We start from the raw sequence: 15,631 nt of genomic DNA, 5'->3' as shown, positions 1-15,631 counted from the left end.
TCCTGCTCCTCGAATGCTGCCTTATCAACTGTGCTTTTCCAGCACCACACTTTTTGACTTAGGAATAGACTGAACAGGACCTGGGGAGTGAATTCCCCCACCTGGGACTCTAACAGCTCACTGTCTCTCCTCCCTCAACCCTAACCTCCCCCTGCCTGCCCTGGACACCTCATCGGGCTGGAAGTGTGAATTTTCACGTGGCTATTTCTACTTAATCCCAATAACATCAGGTAAATGGTGACTGTGACCCCACCTCCAGTGGAGGGTTGCTCTATGGTAATGTACAGGGAGTGCTTCTAACAAAATTCACTGCAATATGTCCCAACAATAGATGGGGTCATCAGAGAGGGCCAAAGAGAGTAAGGGGAAATTTAATTTATCACAAATGGAAGTGTTTCTAAGATTGTTCTATGATCACCATCAGGGGAATACAGCAGGCAAATGGAAGAAAAGGAAGCTCTCATTAACCAGTTAAGCCGTGGCAAAGTGTCCTTCACACAAAGTATTGAAGAGTTGAGAAGACAGTTGGAAGAAGAGACCAAAGTAAGTAACATCTTCACCTCTTCATTTCAGAAAAATACTTCACAAGAACATAATCAGTGAAAATAGACATCGCAACAGAGATTAAAATAAGTTACCAAAAACTTGGTCAAACAGATGGGTAAAAGAAAGAAAGCAAGGTAGAGATGTGGGAAAGGTAGAGATGTGGGAAAAGGTAGAGATGTGGGAAAGGTAGAGATGTGGAAAAGTTGAGGGAGGGGTTTCCAAAGCTTGGGATCCAGGCAATTGAAAGCACAGCAATTGGTGGTGAAGCAAATAGAGTAGCCAATGGACATGGGGCCAAAGAAACAGAGTTTACAGAGGGTTGTGGGCTGCAGAAGATCACAGAGATGGTGACAATGCATTAACGTAGAGATCAGATATTGAGAATTGAAATGCTGCTTATTCAGCTTCCAGAGTAGATCAAAATCCACTCGGTGGTAGGGGAATGGGATTTGGGATGATCTGAGGCAGGGATAGAAAAGAGAACATTATAAATCTGGAAGCAGGTGGCCTTAATGATAGAGAGGAAATGTCAGCTACTCTGTTCAGAGTCAAATATTGAGAAAAATCTGAGCCTTTAATTCTGAACAGGGAGAAGGATGCAGTGGTAGCTTGAGGGTTGAGTTTATGATGACACTGAAGTCAATGGCTTCAGCTGTATTTATTTGGAAAAAAGTTCTGTTCATCCAAATGTGGATGCCTAAGATCCAGCAGAGGAGTGAGGGAGGTGACGGTGATGGTGACGGTGACGGAATCGCCAGTGAACATGTGAAAACTAACACTGGATATAGATGATGGCACTGAGGGGTAGGATATGATTGAGGAACAGGAAGAATGTCATTAATTCTCTGGCTACAGTTGGACAAATAAGAATGGAACTGCAGCTAGGTGACAGTGGGGAGGTGTTGGAGGGGAATGATGTGATCAACCATCAAAGGCTGAAGATGGGTGATATTCTGGGAATATTTTATACCCATCTTTTTAAAGGAGTGCAGTGATTATGATGTGGGCTTTGAAATCATACATCATACGCCATACGTCATACACCACACAATTAAACATTGTTTGCTAACATGCAGATGAGGAACAAGCAGTAGGTCTTCAGATTAGAGAGCAGGTTGCCTTGGGAGAAGGAGCTGGAGAAGGCAAGCATAAAGAAAGCATGAGATGAGAAAGCTGAAGGTTTGAGGCTAATACAAAGAGAGTACTTTCTGGATAGTCTGGCATGTCCGAGCAAGCCACTGTGTTCAAGGGCAACTACGAACAGACAAAATATACAGGTCATGCCCTCAACACCCATAAAAGAAGAATTGAGGAAAGACTGGATATAGAGGATGTGACAGAGGCAGTGGAATGGACTGTTGTAATCATAGCAGCTAAGAAGGCCGTAGGTTTGTTGTTGAAGACAAATTGAAGGAGTAAGGGAAGAATGCTCAGCAACAATGGGTACTTGAGGCATCATCTGTGGAGGTAGGAGCAGTTAATGCTTCAGAGTCTAAGTCTGAAGAAGTTTCATACCAGAAATAAAACATTAACTCTGTTTCTCTCTCCAAGGATACTGCTGGATCTACTGAGTTTCTCTAATATTTTGTGTGTTTGTTTCAGATTTCCTATCAGATACTTTTACTCTCCAAAATGTTCCTAATGTAGGGGCAGATTTGGCCCAATAGCACTTGCTGTATTCTCACCTGATCTGTTGAGGAAAATCTAAACAAGTTCTCCTTCAAATATGCAACTCTTCCAAATAAGGGAGTTTTGTTTAAATTATTTATGGGACGTGGGTGTCACTGGCTGGGCTGGCACTTATTACATATCCCTAATTGCCCACAGAATAGTTAAGGGTCAACCTCATTGTTATGGGTCTGTAGGCCAGACAGGTAAGGAGGGCAGTTTCCCTCCCTACAGGACATTAACAAACCAGACAAAACAACAACAATTTCACAGTCATCATTGGCCTTTCATTCCATATTTTCTTGGAATTTGAATCCGGTTTTCTAGATTAATAATCGAGTGACAATACCAACAAGCCATTGTCTCCCCCCGAGAGTGATGAGAGGGGACTACGCAGGAGAAAGAGGGAATGGAAGAGAATGGAAGCTTTACTCAGCAGAAAGGTGAATTGACTAATGTAGTATCCTGGCAGACAGTTTGAGAAGGACCAGCACTCCACTTATTCCCTGAAAACAGACTACTATTAAGGCAACGTTCCTAGGAAGCAAGCAAGTTTTGTAAACTTGGCTAAATTCCAAGGTACTTCTGACAATGAACTTTGAGTGGTGATCCAAAGTGTGGGGTGACTGAGACCCACACCGTCCTCATTAAAACAAAACTACACAGTCTCACTTCAACTGGGAATTGCAGAGTAATGCTCAGAACTAGGATCTCTGGCCAGTTTGTCCTCTTCACAAAGTGGCTATGCTTTTGGGTCACCGAGGGAGCAGTAGATCACCTCCTGATTATTAAGACAGTACCAGTCTAGTGACATTAGGAAAGCTGATTGGTTTATACTCCCTTTGGTTTCAAGGCCACATCAACCTCGATAAGTCATGGTGTAATGGACAAACCAGAATTGCAGGTCAGACCATAATAATTCAGACCATAATAATTCAGACCATAATAATTCGTTGTTTGTGCTTCCATCAAAGTCTAAGAATGCTCTTGCTCATGCTCTGCATGCTTCACGACATGACTGTGACCTTCTGAGAGAACAGTATGAGGAGGAACAAGAGGCAAAGGCAGAACTGCAGAGGGTGCTGTCCAAGGCTAATGCTGAGGTGGCCCAATGGCGTAACAAGTATGAAACAGACGCAATCCAGAGGACAGAGGAACTGGAAGAAGCCAAGTATGTATGGTGACAATGTTTAACGTTGAACACATCAAATTACCTATTATGGAAAGATAGGGAAGGGAATAAGACTATTTGGTCCATCACAAATGTGCAGGCCCTTTGAGAGAGCAATCCAATTGATTCCCCTGCCCCTCCACTTACACCCATGGTCTGCCAATACTTCTCCTTCTAGTATTTATCCAATTCCAATTTAAAAGTAATGACAGAATCGGCTCCCACTTCCATTTCAGGCAGCATGCTATAAAATAAAGCTCTCACCTCCTGACATGTTCCTTTACCAATCGCTTGGAGGAATTTGTATTTCTCTGGTTCCGGGCTCTCCTCCAATGGAAACCCTTTCTCCCTAATCACCCAATCAGTAACCTGTATGGTTTTAAACAGCTGAGTTGTAAAGCACAGTAATTCAACTTTTATAGTCTCCCTGCCACAGAAATCCTTTATCACTGGTACTGTTCCAATAAATTCCCTCTGCAACTTCTCCATTCACGTTAACATTCTTCACAGTGACTGAGTAAGTTATTTTTCTCATACCATAGTTACACTGTGAGCTTAAAACAGAAAATCAAAGGCTTACTTCAGATTCAGTGCAGCTTGTGGAATTAAAATGATTGGATGATAAAACACTGTGCCTGTATCTTCTAGCACAGACTGAACTTCTCAATATAGACAGTGTAGAGAGAGCAATCCTCACTTTTTCCACAGGGTAGAGAGAGCTTTACTCTGTATTTAGCCCTGTGCTGCATGTGTTTAATGGGACATTGGCTGCCTGAATAAGCATGAGGAACTAAACAGATTCATTGGATTTTTTGATTAAAGGAAGAAGTTGGCTATTCGTCTCCAAGAAGCAGAGGAGGCCGTGGAAGCAGTAAACGCCAAATGTTCCTCACTGGACAAGACAAAGCATCGCCTGCAGACAGAAATCGAGGACTTGACAATCGACCTGGAGAGAGCAAATTCAGCTGTCTTCGCTTTCGACAAAAAACAGCGCAACTTTGACAAGACCATCGCTGACTGGAAGCAGAAATTTGAGGAGACTCAGGCTGAACTGGAGGCTTCACAGAAGGAAGCTCGTAGCCTGAGCACTGAGCTCTTTAAACTGAAGAATGCCTATGAGGAGTCACTGGATCACTTGGAGACTCTTAAACGAGAGAACAAGAACCTTCAAGGTACATTAATGTTTAGTTGTCCACACCTGAGACACAACCTCTATTGCTCAGAATCTCTAGACTTTACTGCACTTGCCAGTCCACAAGGCAATGAGAATCTGAGGCCAAGAACAAAAGAAATTTTGGGGTAAAATTTGAGCTTTGGACACCAGTTTCAGCATTTCCTGTAGATTGAGAGGGTGTAATTACAGTTTGTCAATTACATTGGGCTCACCATTCTAACCTGGATGTAAGAATGGATAATAGGAAAACAGACAAAATTTAAATAGCAACAAAGAGCAAGATTCCATTACAGGACACGTAAACAGATATAATTTTTAATAATTTAAATTGTTGAATGTAAACCTGTTAAATAATTGGCAGAAAACAATTGTTATTATTCAGATGTATGTTGATTTTTGAAAGGCAAAACATCACTCCTTGTATTTATGAAATAGTTTCTACAGATGGGTATTTTAAGATCACTCAATAGTCCTGAGGGAGCGACGCACTGTCGGAGGTCAGTGCTGAGGGAACACTGCATTATCAGGAACAATGGTTTCTCAGTGAGATGCTTGCTTAGGACTTCTTCCCTCACAATGTGGCATTCTCTTGGTACAGCAGCTTGGTACAACAGTGTTCTTTCACCGGTCAATTATTGAATGTATCTCATTTATCCCTCCCCCCGGAAACTCCCTGCCTCTATTCCTTATGAAGGGCTTTTGCCCGAACCGTCGATTTTCCTGCTCCTCGGATGCTGCCTGACCTGCTGTACTTTTCCAGCATCACACTGATCTAAACTCTGGTTTCAAGCGTCTGCAGTCCTCACTTTTGTCTATTCAATGTGTTGGTCTTGGTTATGGGCTGTTGTCTCTGAAGTGGAGCTAGAACTGACATCATTGCTGAGGGAATCAAGGCAGATTAATCAAGGCAGAATAAATCCTGTTTCTTCTTGTGACAGATGAGATCACAGACCTGACTGACCAGATCAGTGAAGGAACTAAAACCATTCATGAGCTGGAGAAAGTGAAGAAGAACCTGGAACAGGAGAAAAGCGAGGTGCAGGGTGCATTGGCAGAGGCGGAGGTAGGTGCAAGCCTGAACTGCTGGAATAAAAGGAGGAAGTGCTCAAGTTTTGCCTTGTGCATGGGTTTGAACCTCAAATCTGGAAAAAGAGCACAACACAGGTCAGAGAACTGTGAATTAAGACTGTGGAGACTGATGGAATAGGTCAGTTGGAGAGAAATGAGCAATGAAGTCACTCTCAAGATGGTGTTGGGGAAAGATTGTGAGTGAATATCATCAAGAAAGGCAAACACTAGATTGTTCATTTCCTAAGGCATGGGAGGTTGCTGAAGGGAATGTCTATTGGAAGGTTAGAGAGATGTAGACAATAGACAATAGACCATTCAATATGATCATGGCTGATCATCCTTAATCAGTATCCTGTTCCTGCCTTATCCCCATAACCCTTGATTCCACTATCCTTAATAGCTCTAGCCAACTCTTTCTTGAAAGTATCCAGAGACTTGGCCTCTACAGCCTTCTGGGGCAGAGCATTCCACACACCCACCACTCTCTGGATGAAGAAGTTTCTCCTCAACTCTGTTCTAAATGGCCTATCCCTTATTTTTAAGCTGTGTCCTCTGGTTCGGGACTCACCCATCAGCGAAAACATGTTTCCTGCCTCCAGAGTGTCCAATCCTTTAATAATCTTATACGTCTCAATCAGACCCCCTCTCAGTCTTCTAAACTCAAGCGTATATAAGCCCAGTCGCTCCAATCTTTCAGCATAAGATAGTCCTGCCATTCCAGGAATTGCCCTCGTGATCCTACGCTGCACTCCCTCAAAGGCCAGAATGTCTTTCCTCAAATTTGAGACCAAAACTGCGCACAATATTCCAGGTGCAGTCTCACCAGGGTCCTGTATAGCTGCGGAAGGACCTCTTTGCTTCTATACTCAATTCCTCTTGTTATTAAGGCCAGCATGCTATGAGCTTTCTTCACTGCCTGCTGTACCTGCATGCTTGCTTTCATTGACTGATGTACAAGAACACCTAGATCTCGTTGTACTGCCCCTTTACCTAACTTGACTCCATTTAGGTCGTAATCTGCCTTCCTGTTGGAAGACCAAGTGGGAGAAAACAGTGGTCATGTCAAACATGTTTAAAGACATGACTTAAAACAAACATCACGTTCCGTCCCAGGAAACAAAGCAACAACAAACAAATTAGGACAAATTAACTTTTTATTGTTAGACAGAGCTTTACAAAATTAGAAGCGAGAGAAACGTGGCTCCACTTTTTCACAACTGACCAATGTGTTTACTTGCTATATATTATCTAAATTTACATCTAGGATGATATATAAAGTGATCTACTGATACACAGATCCCGCTGCTCATTTTCCCTAAAGCACAATCATGCACTTTCCAGTTAAGTAAAACTACCTCTACACTGTCCCCATCAAACACTGCAGGACAGGGAGAAGTGGAATTGGGTGGTAGGGTTGTGGGGTCAGGACCTACTCTAGCTCCTCCATTGTGTCAAGTTCTGGCCAATAATCTAGGATCCCCTCTCAGTGATAACCAGCCTTTATTGAGTCACTGGCTGTTTGTAGCAAGGTCCACTGGCTTTCTATTGAATTTCTGCGCTGTATTGTTTTGTGTTCTATGAATGCTGTCTCTGGGAAACTTCACAAGGAAGCACTGGGCTACCATGAACATTTCAGTTTCATTTTCTGAAAATTACTCCACTCTTCAAACTTGTTCAAATGTGAAAAGATCCTTTTCAAAACTCTATTACTGCAAGAACCTTAAAATGTTGGGGAGGTACTTGTCAAACTTAAATAAACCTACCAGGCTTGCATTCAAACACTTACTGGTAGCTCCCATGTCTGTAAACCATTTAATTGGTACTTGGAACAATACAGGAACCTAGTGAGAGTCAATGTGTAATGGTAATGTCACTAGACACCATTGACAGGATACTCCAGAAGCCCTGATGAAGGGTCTTATGCCAAATGCCGACTGTCCTGCTCCTCAGATGTTGCCTGACCTGCTGTGCTTTTTCCAGCAGTACACTTTATCTACTGAAGTCATTGGGCATGCTTGCCTTTATTGGTCAGTGCATTGAGTATAGGAGTTGGGAGGTCATGTTGCAGCTGTACAGGACATTGGTTAGGCCACTTTTAGAATATTGTGTGCAGAACTGGTTTCCCTGCTACAGTAAGGATGTTGTGAAACTTGAAAGGGTTCATAAAAGATTTACAAGGATGTTGCCACAGTTGGAGGGTTTGAGCTATAGGGAGAGGCTGAAAAGACTGGGACTGTTTTCCCTGGAGTGTCAGAGGCTGAGGGTTGACCTTATAGATTTTATAATATATTCCTGATGAAGGGCATGCGTCAAAACGTCGATTTTCCTGCTCCTCGGCTGCTACCTGACCTGCTGTGCATTTCCAGTGCCACACTTTTCAACTCTGATCTCCAGCATCTGCAGTCCTCACTTTCTCCTAGTCAATGTAACCATTAGAAATTTTATTTTAAAAAACCCAGCCGGTTCACTTTTTTTCTGTAGGGAAGGAAACTACCATCCTTACCTGGTCTGGCCTACATGTGACCCAGACCCACAGCAATGTGGTTGACTCTTAAATGTCCTCTGGGCAATTAGGGATGGGTAATAAATGCTGGAGCACTCACCTCCCGTGAACAAATTTAAAATTGTCTCTGCCTCAGGACCATTGTGAAATGAGCCAACAATCAGCTCTGGTTGTTAGGGTCACTGGGGAAACTCTGTTTGATGAGCTTTCCGTTTTTGCCCAGGGTGCTCTTGAACATGAGGAGAGTAAAACTCTGAGGATCCAACTTGAGCTCTCACAGCTAAAGGCTGAGATTGAACGCAAACTGTCAGAAAAGGATGAAGAAATCGATGGTCTACGGTGAGCTGAACAGTTTTGTTGTACATTATTCGGCATTAAACATCTTATGGAATTTCAGAGATTAGAGCAAGTTGTTCAAACAAGAAAGAAATTTTATTCAGACACATCTACTTCCTCCCAATTCAGTAGTGAACATTACACTGTCCACTCGATGTTATCTTCTGGTCATTGAGTTCACACAGGCTACTTCTTAATTCAAAGTATCTGATTGAGTACTCGTGCCTAGGATCAAAAGTCTTTGCTGTAATCAACAGTTTGCCTCCAAATGTTAGGACTGTGATTCTTTGAAACCAATTGATTGAATTGGTACAATATCCAATGAAGAGAATGATTAGGCACATTACAGGAAAAGACTCCATCTATCTTAATGCTCACAATGACAGAACCTGGCAGGATGCTAGGAAATTGTTTCAGTTAAACGAGGAGACTAGGACCCGTGGACACAGCCTTAGAATTAGAGGGGGTCATTTCAGAACAGAAATGCGGAGGCATTTCTTCAGCCAGAGAGTGGTGGGCCTGTGGAATTCATTGCCACGGAGTGCAGTGGAAGCCGGGACGCTAAATGTCTTCAAGGCCGAGATTGATAGATTCTTGTTGTCTCGAGGAATTAAGGGCTACGGGGAGAACGCTGGTAAGTGGAGCTGAAATGCGCATCAGCCATGATTGAATGGCGGAGTGGACTTGATGGGCCGAATGGCCTTACTTCCACTCCTATGTCTTATGGTCTTATGGTCTTATGGACAGCAGGCTAGTCTTTGCAAATATCTTTCACCCAAAGTCATGAGGATGATCCAATATTACTTTCTTCCAATGAAATAATTACTTAGATTGCTGTATCTGTCCATTTCTGGTCTTTCCACATGATATTGAGGAATGACTGAGTGCACTGTACTTTACAAAGGCCGCCAGCTCTGACAACATTCCTGACTTTAGCCCAGAATATCCTTGCAACAGAATTGGTCACCTCTCAATTAAGCTGTCCCAGTTCAACAAGCATATTAATATCAACCAGACCAACAGGTACGTACTGTCCCTCAGCTGAGGAATCAGCTTTTCCAGGATAAGTTCCACTTGGAAAGATGCACAGTGGGTAGTAAGAGTGCAGAATATACACAGAATAGGGAATTTGGATTTCAGTGCTCTAGAGCAAGAGACTGGATAGCACCACCTCCTGATTGAGCCAGACAAATCTTGAAGGATCTTCTAGAATAAGGTTGCCGCAGGTGGTGAGAATCAGTGGGAAAAATACCTACTTTTCCATATCCTCGCCAATTACCCCCCTGTGTCTGTATCACAACAAAATCACTGCATTCAACATCGCCTTGTTCATTCCAGGCGTAACCATCAGCGAACCATTGAACTGATGCAGGCTGCTCTTGATTCTGAGGCAAAGGCCAGGAATGAGGCTATTCGATTAAAGAAGAAAATGGAGGGTGATTTGAATGAGATGGAACTGCAGCTTAATCACGCCAACAGACAAGCCGCTGAATCCCAGAAACTACTGCGAAACCTTCAGGCCCAATATAAGGTCAGTCAAGGCCTGGTCTGAGACTAGGTCAGGAAGAGTTTGGAAAACTTGTAAAGTAGCCATATTTGATTTGATGATAAAGTTGCCATAGTCTACTGGACCATCGAACTGCTCTCCCATTAGATAGAAACAACTGGTGAGGGTTTAAACTGAGGGTTACCATGAGGAAAAGTTGGAAAGGTTGAGTCCTTTACGGTAACTATAGCCGGGTACAGGAACTGAACCCATGCTGTTAGCATCACTTTGCATTGAGCAAACTGACCCCCAACAGGAAAGTAAATAAAAGAAAACTTTGGATAGAAGTCAAACTTTTATCACATACAGAATAATTTAGTTTTGCTATTTAAGGAGCTCAATCAGAAAATCTTGAACATCATTGGCTCTAAAATAAGGTATGATTTATGTAGGACATCCAATTGGAACTTGATGAAACAATTCGGCAGAAAGATGATTACAAGGAACAAATTGCAGCAGCTGAGCGTCACAGCAACCTGTTGGTGGCAGAACTTGAGGAACTGCGTGCAGTTCTCGAGCAGTCAGAGAGGGGCAGGAAACTAGCCGAGCAGGAATTACTGGAGGCAACTGAACGTGTGAACCTGTTACATTCACAGGTAAGCTCAGAGTGAGCGTGATTAACTATAAAAATTGTGAATCCCTGCTGTCAGAGCAGAGAGAAAAATAACTTTTTCTTTTGCATTTATTCAGAACACTGGTCTCATTAATCAGAAAAAGAAACTGGAAAATGACATTAATTCTCTAAGCTCTGAGGTAGAAGAAGCAGTGCAAGAATGTCGGAATGCTGAGGACAAAGCGAAGAAGGCAATCACAGATGTAAGTAGCTGTACCTCAAATTTCCCGAAAACAATCAACACCGTTTGGAAATACTTAGAGCACACAAACTATTCAACAGGAATTGCATAACTTGCAGATTGCCTCACTTCAGTTATCTCTCAAAATGAGCAATGTGTGAAATGACGCCATAACCTAAAGACAGTGAGAGTCATCAGTTGCTATTTTATAGTGCATTGCCCTCTTAGTAGCAGTCCATAAATTACCATATTTACTGTATTAAAGATCACACTTTGACATAAAGGAGTTTGAATTTAACCTCCAGCTGCTTTACTATGTCTTCACCAGCAAGAATATTTCTAAAGATGCTGGCCATCCCAATTTTCTGCTTTTCACGCAATAGGATCCTGTCCATCTTCTGCATTTGGTCTCTAGTAGTTTAGAGGGTGATTGGGATTGGGACACTCTGGGTGAAGTTATAATCATAACCTGGCTAAGAACTGCAGGAACTTTAATTAACTCAAATATCACAGAACTCCAACTTGTAAAATATACATCTTATCATTCATATTCTATATATGATCATCAGTTTTGACTCTAACGGTTGATGATTGCATTGTTTTCAGGCTGCAATGATGGCTGAGGAACTGAAGAAGGAGCAGGATACCAGTGCCCATCTGGAGAGGATGAAAAAGAACATGGAACAGACAACCAAAGACTTGCAGCTGCGCCTAAATGAAGCTGAACAGATCGCATTGAAAGGAGGCAAGAAACAGATCCAGAAACTGGAGACCAGGGTGAGGGACTTCAAAAGGAAAATGTGATAGCATTTGTTTGGCTTAATCTATGGTTGGTTTAATCTAATGTTTCAGGGTGTGGCACTGAAAGCTGAGGGAGCAGCTCCTCAGAGAATGAGAGCCTGAAGCCAAATGGACTCTCAGCTAATTGTCCCACTGCATCACAGCCAACATTCCATTTTTCTTTCCTGTTACCTACTGAACGTGGAGCAAGGATTTTTTGTGATTTATGCAGAATAACTGGCATTTGGGAGAGAGATATTAGGGGGCTGGAGGCCAGAGGAGACAAGTAAGAGGGTTCAGAGGATGGAGTGAAGCATATGCTAAGGCTGGGCCAAAGTGACCACCATTGGAAGTTACAGCACTTTCTGGAAGCCTTCTAAAGGATCTGAAGAATTTAATCGCCTTCCTAAAACAGGAAAGCTGTACATTAGGCCAAAGAGCATCTATGGAGCAAGAAACAGGACTAATGTTTCAGATACCATCAACCTGAGATAATGATTGTTTTACTGTCTATCGATGCTAGCTGACCTAATCAGTATTCCCAGTGATTACTATTTGTATTTGGTTTCCAGCATCCACAGTATACTACTTTTTGTTTTAACAGTCTCTCTCTTCAGCTCAGTCAGGGAACTGAGGGTTATAGGGAAAATGCAGGAATGTGGAGTTGAGGCTGTACCATTGCAGCATTAACTGGTGGAGCAGACTCGATGGGCTGAATGTCAACTTCTACCAAAACATCTTATGGTGTTGATTGCTAATTATTTGTTCATGTAAACAACTAGCAAAGGATAGTGAATGCCAATTCTATTTTCAGGTAAATTTTTGTGGGGTCAGTGTTGGAGCAGAATGAGCTGATATCGAGAAACAGTGAATCTCTCTCAGTCCATAAGACACGTGAGCAGAAGTAGGCCGTTCAGCCCATCAAATCTGCTATGCCATTCAGTAAGATCATGGCTGATCAAATAATCCTGAACTCCACTTTTCTGCCTTTCCCCATAACCCTTGATTCCCTTACTGATGCAAAATTTTAGAAAGTCTCAAATACAACCCAGCATTGACCACCCTCTGCAGTAAAGAATTTCACAGATTCATCTTCCGAGAGAAGAAATCCCTCCTAAACTCTGTTCCCAACTGGGAGACTCCTTCTTCTGAGGTTATGCCCTCGGGCTCTGGATTCTCCCACAGGGAAGAAAACCTTTCCACATCAATCCTTGGAATCTACCCTATCTTCAGCAAGGTCACCTCTCATTCTTCTAAACCCAAATGAGTTCAGGTCTAACTTCTCCTCCTAAGAACATTCCTCCATACCTGTGATAAGTCAAGTGAACCCAATCTGATGACTTCCCCGATGTGATGACATTTTTCATTAGGTGCAGGGACCAGAACTCTTCTTAGTATTGCAGTTCTGATTTAATCACCGCTTTTTATAACTTCAGCAAGATCTCCACATTTTTATCTTCTATTCCCTTTGAAAGAAAGGCCAACATTCCATTTTTCTTTCCTGTTACCTACTGAACGTGGAGCAAGGATTTTTTGTGATTTATGCACAATAACTCCTAAATCCCTCTGTGCTGCAGTTTTCCAGTCTTCCTCCATTTAAAACAATACTCAGCTCCTCTAAGCTTCCTGCTAAAGCGCTTAACCTCATATTTGCCCACATTATATTCCATCTGCCAAGTATTTCCCCACTCGCTTATCCTGTCTGCATTCCTCTGCGGATTCTGTCATCCTCACCACCTGCCTTCCTACCTATTATTGTATCATCTGCAAACTTGGCAATAAAACATTCACTTTCCGCATACATGTCACTAATATATTGTACACAACTGTGGCCCCAACACTGATCCCTGTGGCACTCCACTAGTCACAGGGTTCAGAATGTTACCAGATTCCTCACCATCACAGGTGACCTGTAACTAAACTGAAAGTAAATATTTTGAAGAGAAAGTTTCAAACATTGAGCTTATTGAGGTGATTATAATCACAACAAGTTGTCTTTACAGGAGCCAGTTTATTGGTCCTACCTTCAGACTTGAATGCTATAACAATTACAACACTGCTAGATATTCTTCTTTGGCTCAGTCACCTGTATTAACAGTCTAATAGGGACTTGATTCAACTTTTGCTGTATCTATATGTACAGTAACATGCTTGAGGATACAATATCTGTTGAGGATCTTGTTCACATGCTTCCATAACTACATATCTTTAAAGTTGAGGCCTGGCTGAAGAATTATACAATAATTGATGACCTAGCCAGCAACACTCACATCCCATGAACAAATGAAACAAAAAGATACAATTAACTATGATGACTTGGGACAAAACAGACAAAATACCCATCACAATCCAACTCTATTCAGTCCAAACAACTACTTTCCCCATCATTACCCAATTGTGGGCTCATTTACTTTGTTAAAAATATGTAGAACCATATTTATTTTGAAATCCATTCCCTGAACAAAAGTCTGAATTGTAGCATAAACTTTTAACAAAACCTTACTTGAATAGCTCATATTCTGTCTTCTGTTTTCCAGGTGAGGGAACTGGAGTCTGAGCTTGAGACTGAACAGAGGAAAAATGCAGAGTCCCTAAAAGGTCTTCGAAAGTATGAGCGCAGAATTAAGGAGCTGACCTACCAGGTATGATGTGCAAAGCTTGTAAAACACTGCCAAGTTATGCAGAATCTCTCACCCCTTATGTCCCAATCCTCGCTGCATTTCCTGGAGGAGGAAGCTGAATTACTCACATTACCTTGATGAAGCAATCGCCTTCTGGCAACACTTGTCCTCTTCAGTTCCTTGGGGCTCTTCTCTTTGACCATGTCCTCACCCCATTCATGTTTCAGGAACCGTTCACATCCTGTCACAGCTCAGTACTGACCAGTTACCAGTAGCTCCCTATACTTCAAATGCTCGTCCATCATCCTTGACCAAAATCTCATTAACATCACATTTTTGACAGAAAGACAGCTCCCAGCTATACTTCCTTGGTGGCAGAGAGGTTCCTATTGAAGTAACCTTTTATTTGCTCCTATCATCTGTTTTTCTAGACTCCCCCCTACATGCATCCGTACTGTTCACTTCAATTACTCCCTTTTGGTAGGGAGTTCCACTTTTATCAAGGCAAAGAAATTTCTCTTGAATTCCTTACTGAATTTGAGGACTTCATTTTTATGACCTTCGGTTTTGTTTTCTCCCACAAGTGGAGACATCAACTGTACCTCTATCCTATCAGACCCTTTCATAAATGTCCAGATCACCATCAGGAAAACTGTCTTCATATAATTTTCACTTTATTGCAAAGAGCTCAAACTTCATGGCTGACATCAAAATGATCGAAAAGTTCCTTTCCCTTCCCACAACAACTTTGTGTCTTTAACATTATGAAACATCCCAGGGCACTTCATAAGAACATTTGTAAACTTTGTATGACACTGAGCCACATAAAGAAATGTTGGGTTGGGTGACAATAGATACATTGGAACAACGTCATTAAGGAGGAAAGAAAGGTCGAGATGTTGACAGATGGGGGCGGAGTGGGGGTGGTGGGATGACGTTTCCCGTAATCATGGAATTATTACAGTGCAAGAGGGCACCATTTGGCCCATCATATCTCCATCAACTCTCCAAACAAGCAGTAACCCAGCAAACTGTTCCCTTTCAAATAACAGCCTAAATCTCCTTTGAATGTGTTGTTAGAACCTGATTCCACCACACTGTCAGACAATGCTTTCCAGATACTTGCTGCATGAAATGGCTTTTCTCATGATTTTGCTTCTTTTGCCAATTAGTTTAAATCTGTGCCTTCTGATCTATCAGATCACTCAACCTTCTTTTCACTAAATGGAAACAGTCCTAACCACCAGTCTCTCTCATACCTATAGTTCCTGTCTGAAGCCATTCTCATTAATCATGTCGGCTGCACTCCCTCCAATGCCTTCCCATCCTTCCTAAAGAGCTGTCCCCAGAATTGGATGCAATACTCCAGTTGAGGCCAAATTAGCGCCTTATCCAAATTCAACATCACTTCTTTGCATGGC

The 15,631-nt window shown here is 42.2% G+C and overlaps 1 protein-coding gene across 1 annotated transcript in view; it reads left to right on the top strand.

The window, feature by feature from the left end:
* Positions 1–15,631, top strand: part of LOC122560342 (myosin-7-like) — an 88,748-nt gene that overhangs the window by 62,009 nt on the left and 11,108 nt on the right. Inside the window, exons 30-39 of the mRNA XM_043710989.2 lie at positions 425–543; positions 3,189–3,385; positions 4,208–4,557; positions 5,498–5,622; positions 8,357–8,472; positions 9,808–10,000; positions 10,408–10,611; positions 10,706–10,831; positions 11,416–11,586; positions 14,127–14,231. Of these exons, the coding sequence (XP_043566924.1) occupies positions 425–543; positions 3,189–3,385; positions 4,208–4,557; positions 5,498–5,622; positions 8,357–8,472; positions 9,808–10,000; positions 10,408–10,611; positions 10,706–10,831; positions 11,416–11,586; positions 14,127–14,231 (1,706 nt within the window). The remainder of the gene's footprint in view (positions 1–424; positions 544–3,188; positions 3,386–4,207; positions 4,558–5,497; positions 5,623–8,356; positions 8,473–9,807; positions 10,001–10,407; positions 10,612–10,705; positions 10,832–11,415; positions 11,587–14,126; positions 14,232–15,631) is intronic.

Source organism: Chiloscyllium plagiosum, unplaced genomic scaffold, assembly GCF_037043375.1.
Source record: "Chiloscyllium plagiosum isolate Xiang-an unplaced genomic scaffold, Cpla_swu_hap1 HiC_scaffold_15, whole genome shotgun sequence".
Taxonomy (NCBI): domain Eukaryota; kingdom Metazoa; phylum Chordata; class Chondrichthyes; order Orectolobiformes; family Hemiscylliidae; genus Chiloscyllium; species Chiloscyllium plagiosum.
Note: the sequence above shows the minus strand (reverse complement) of the source record. Positions and strands in the feature narration are given on the sequence as shown.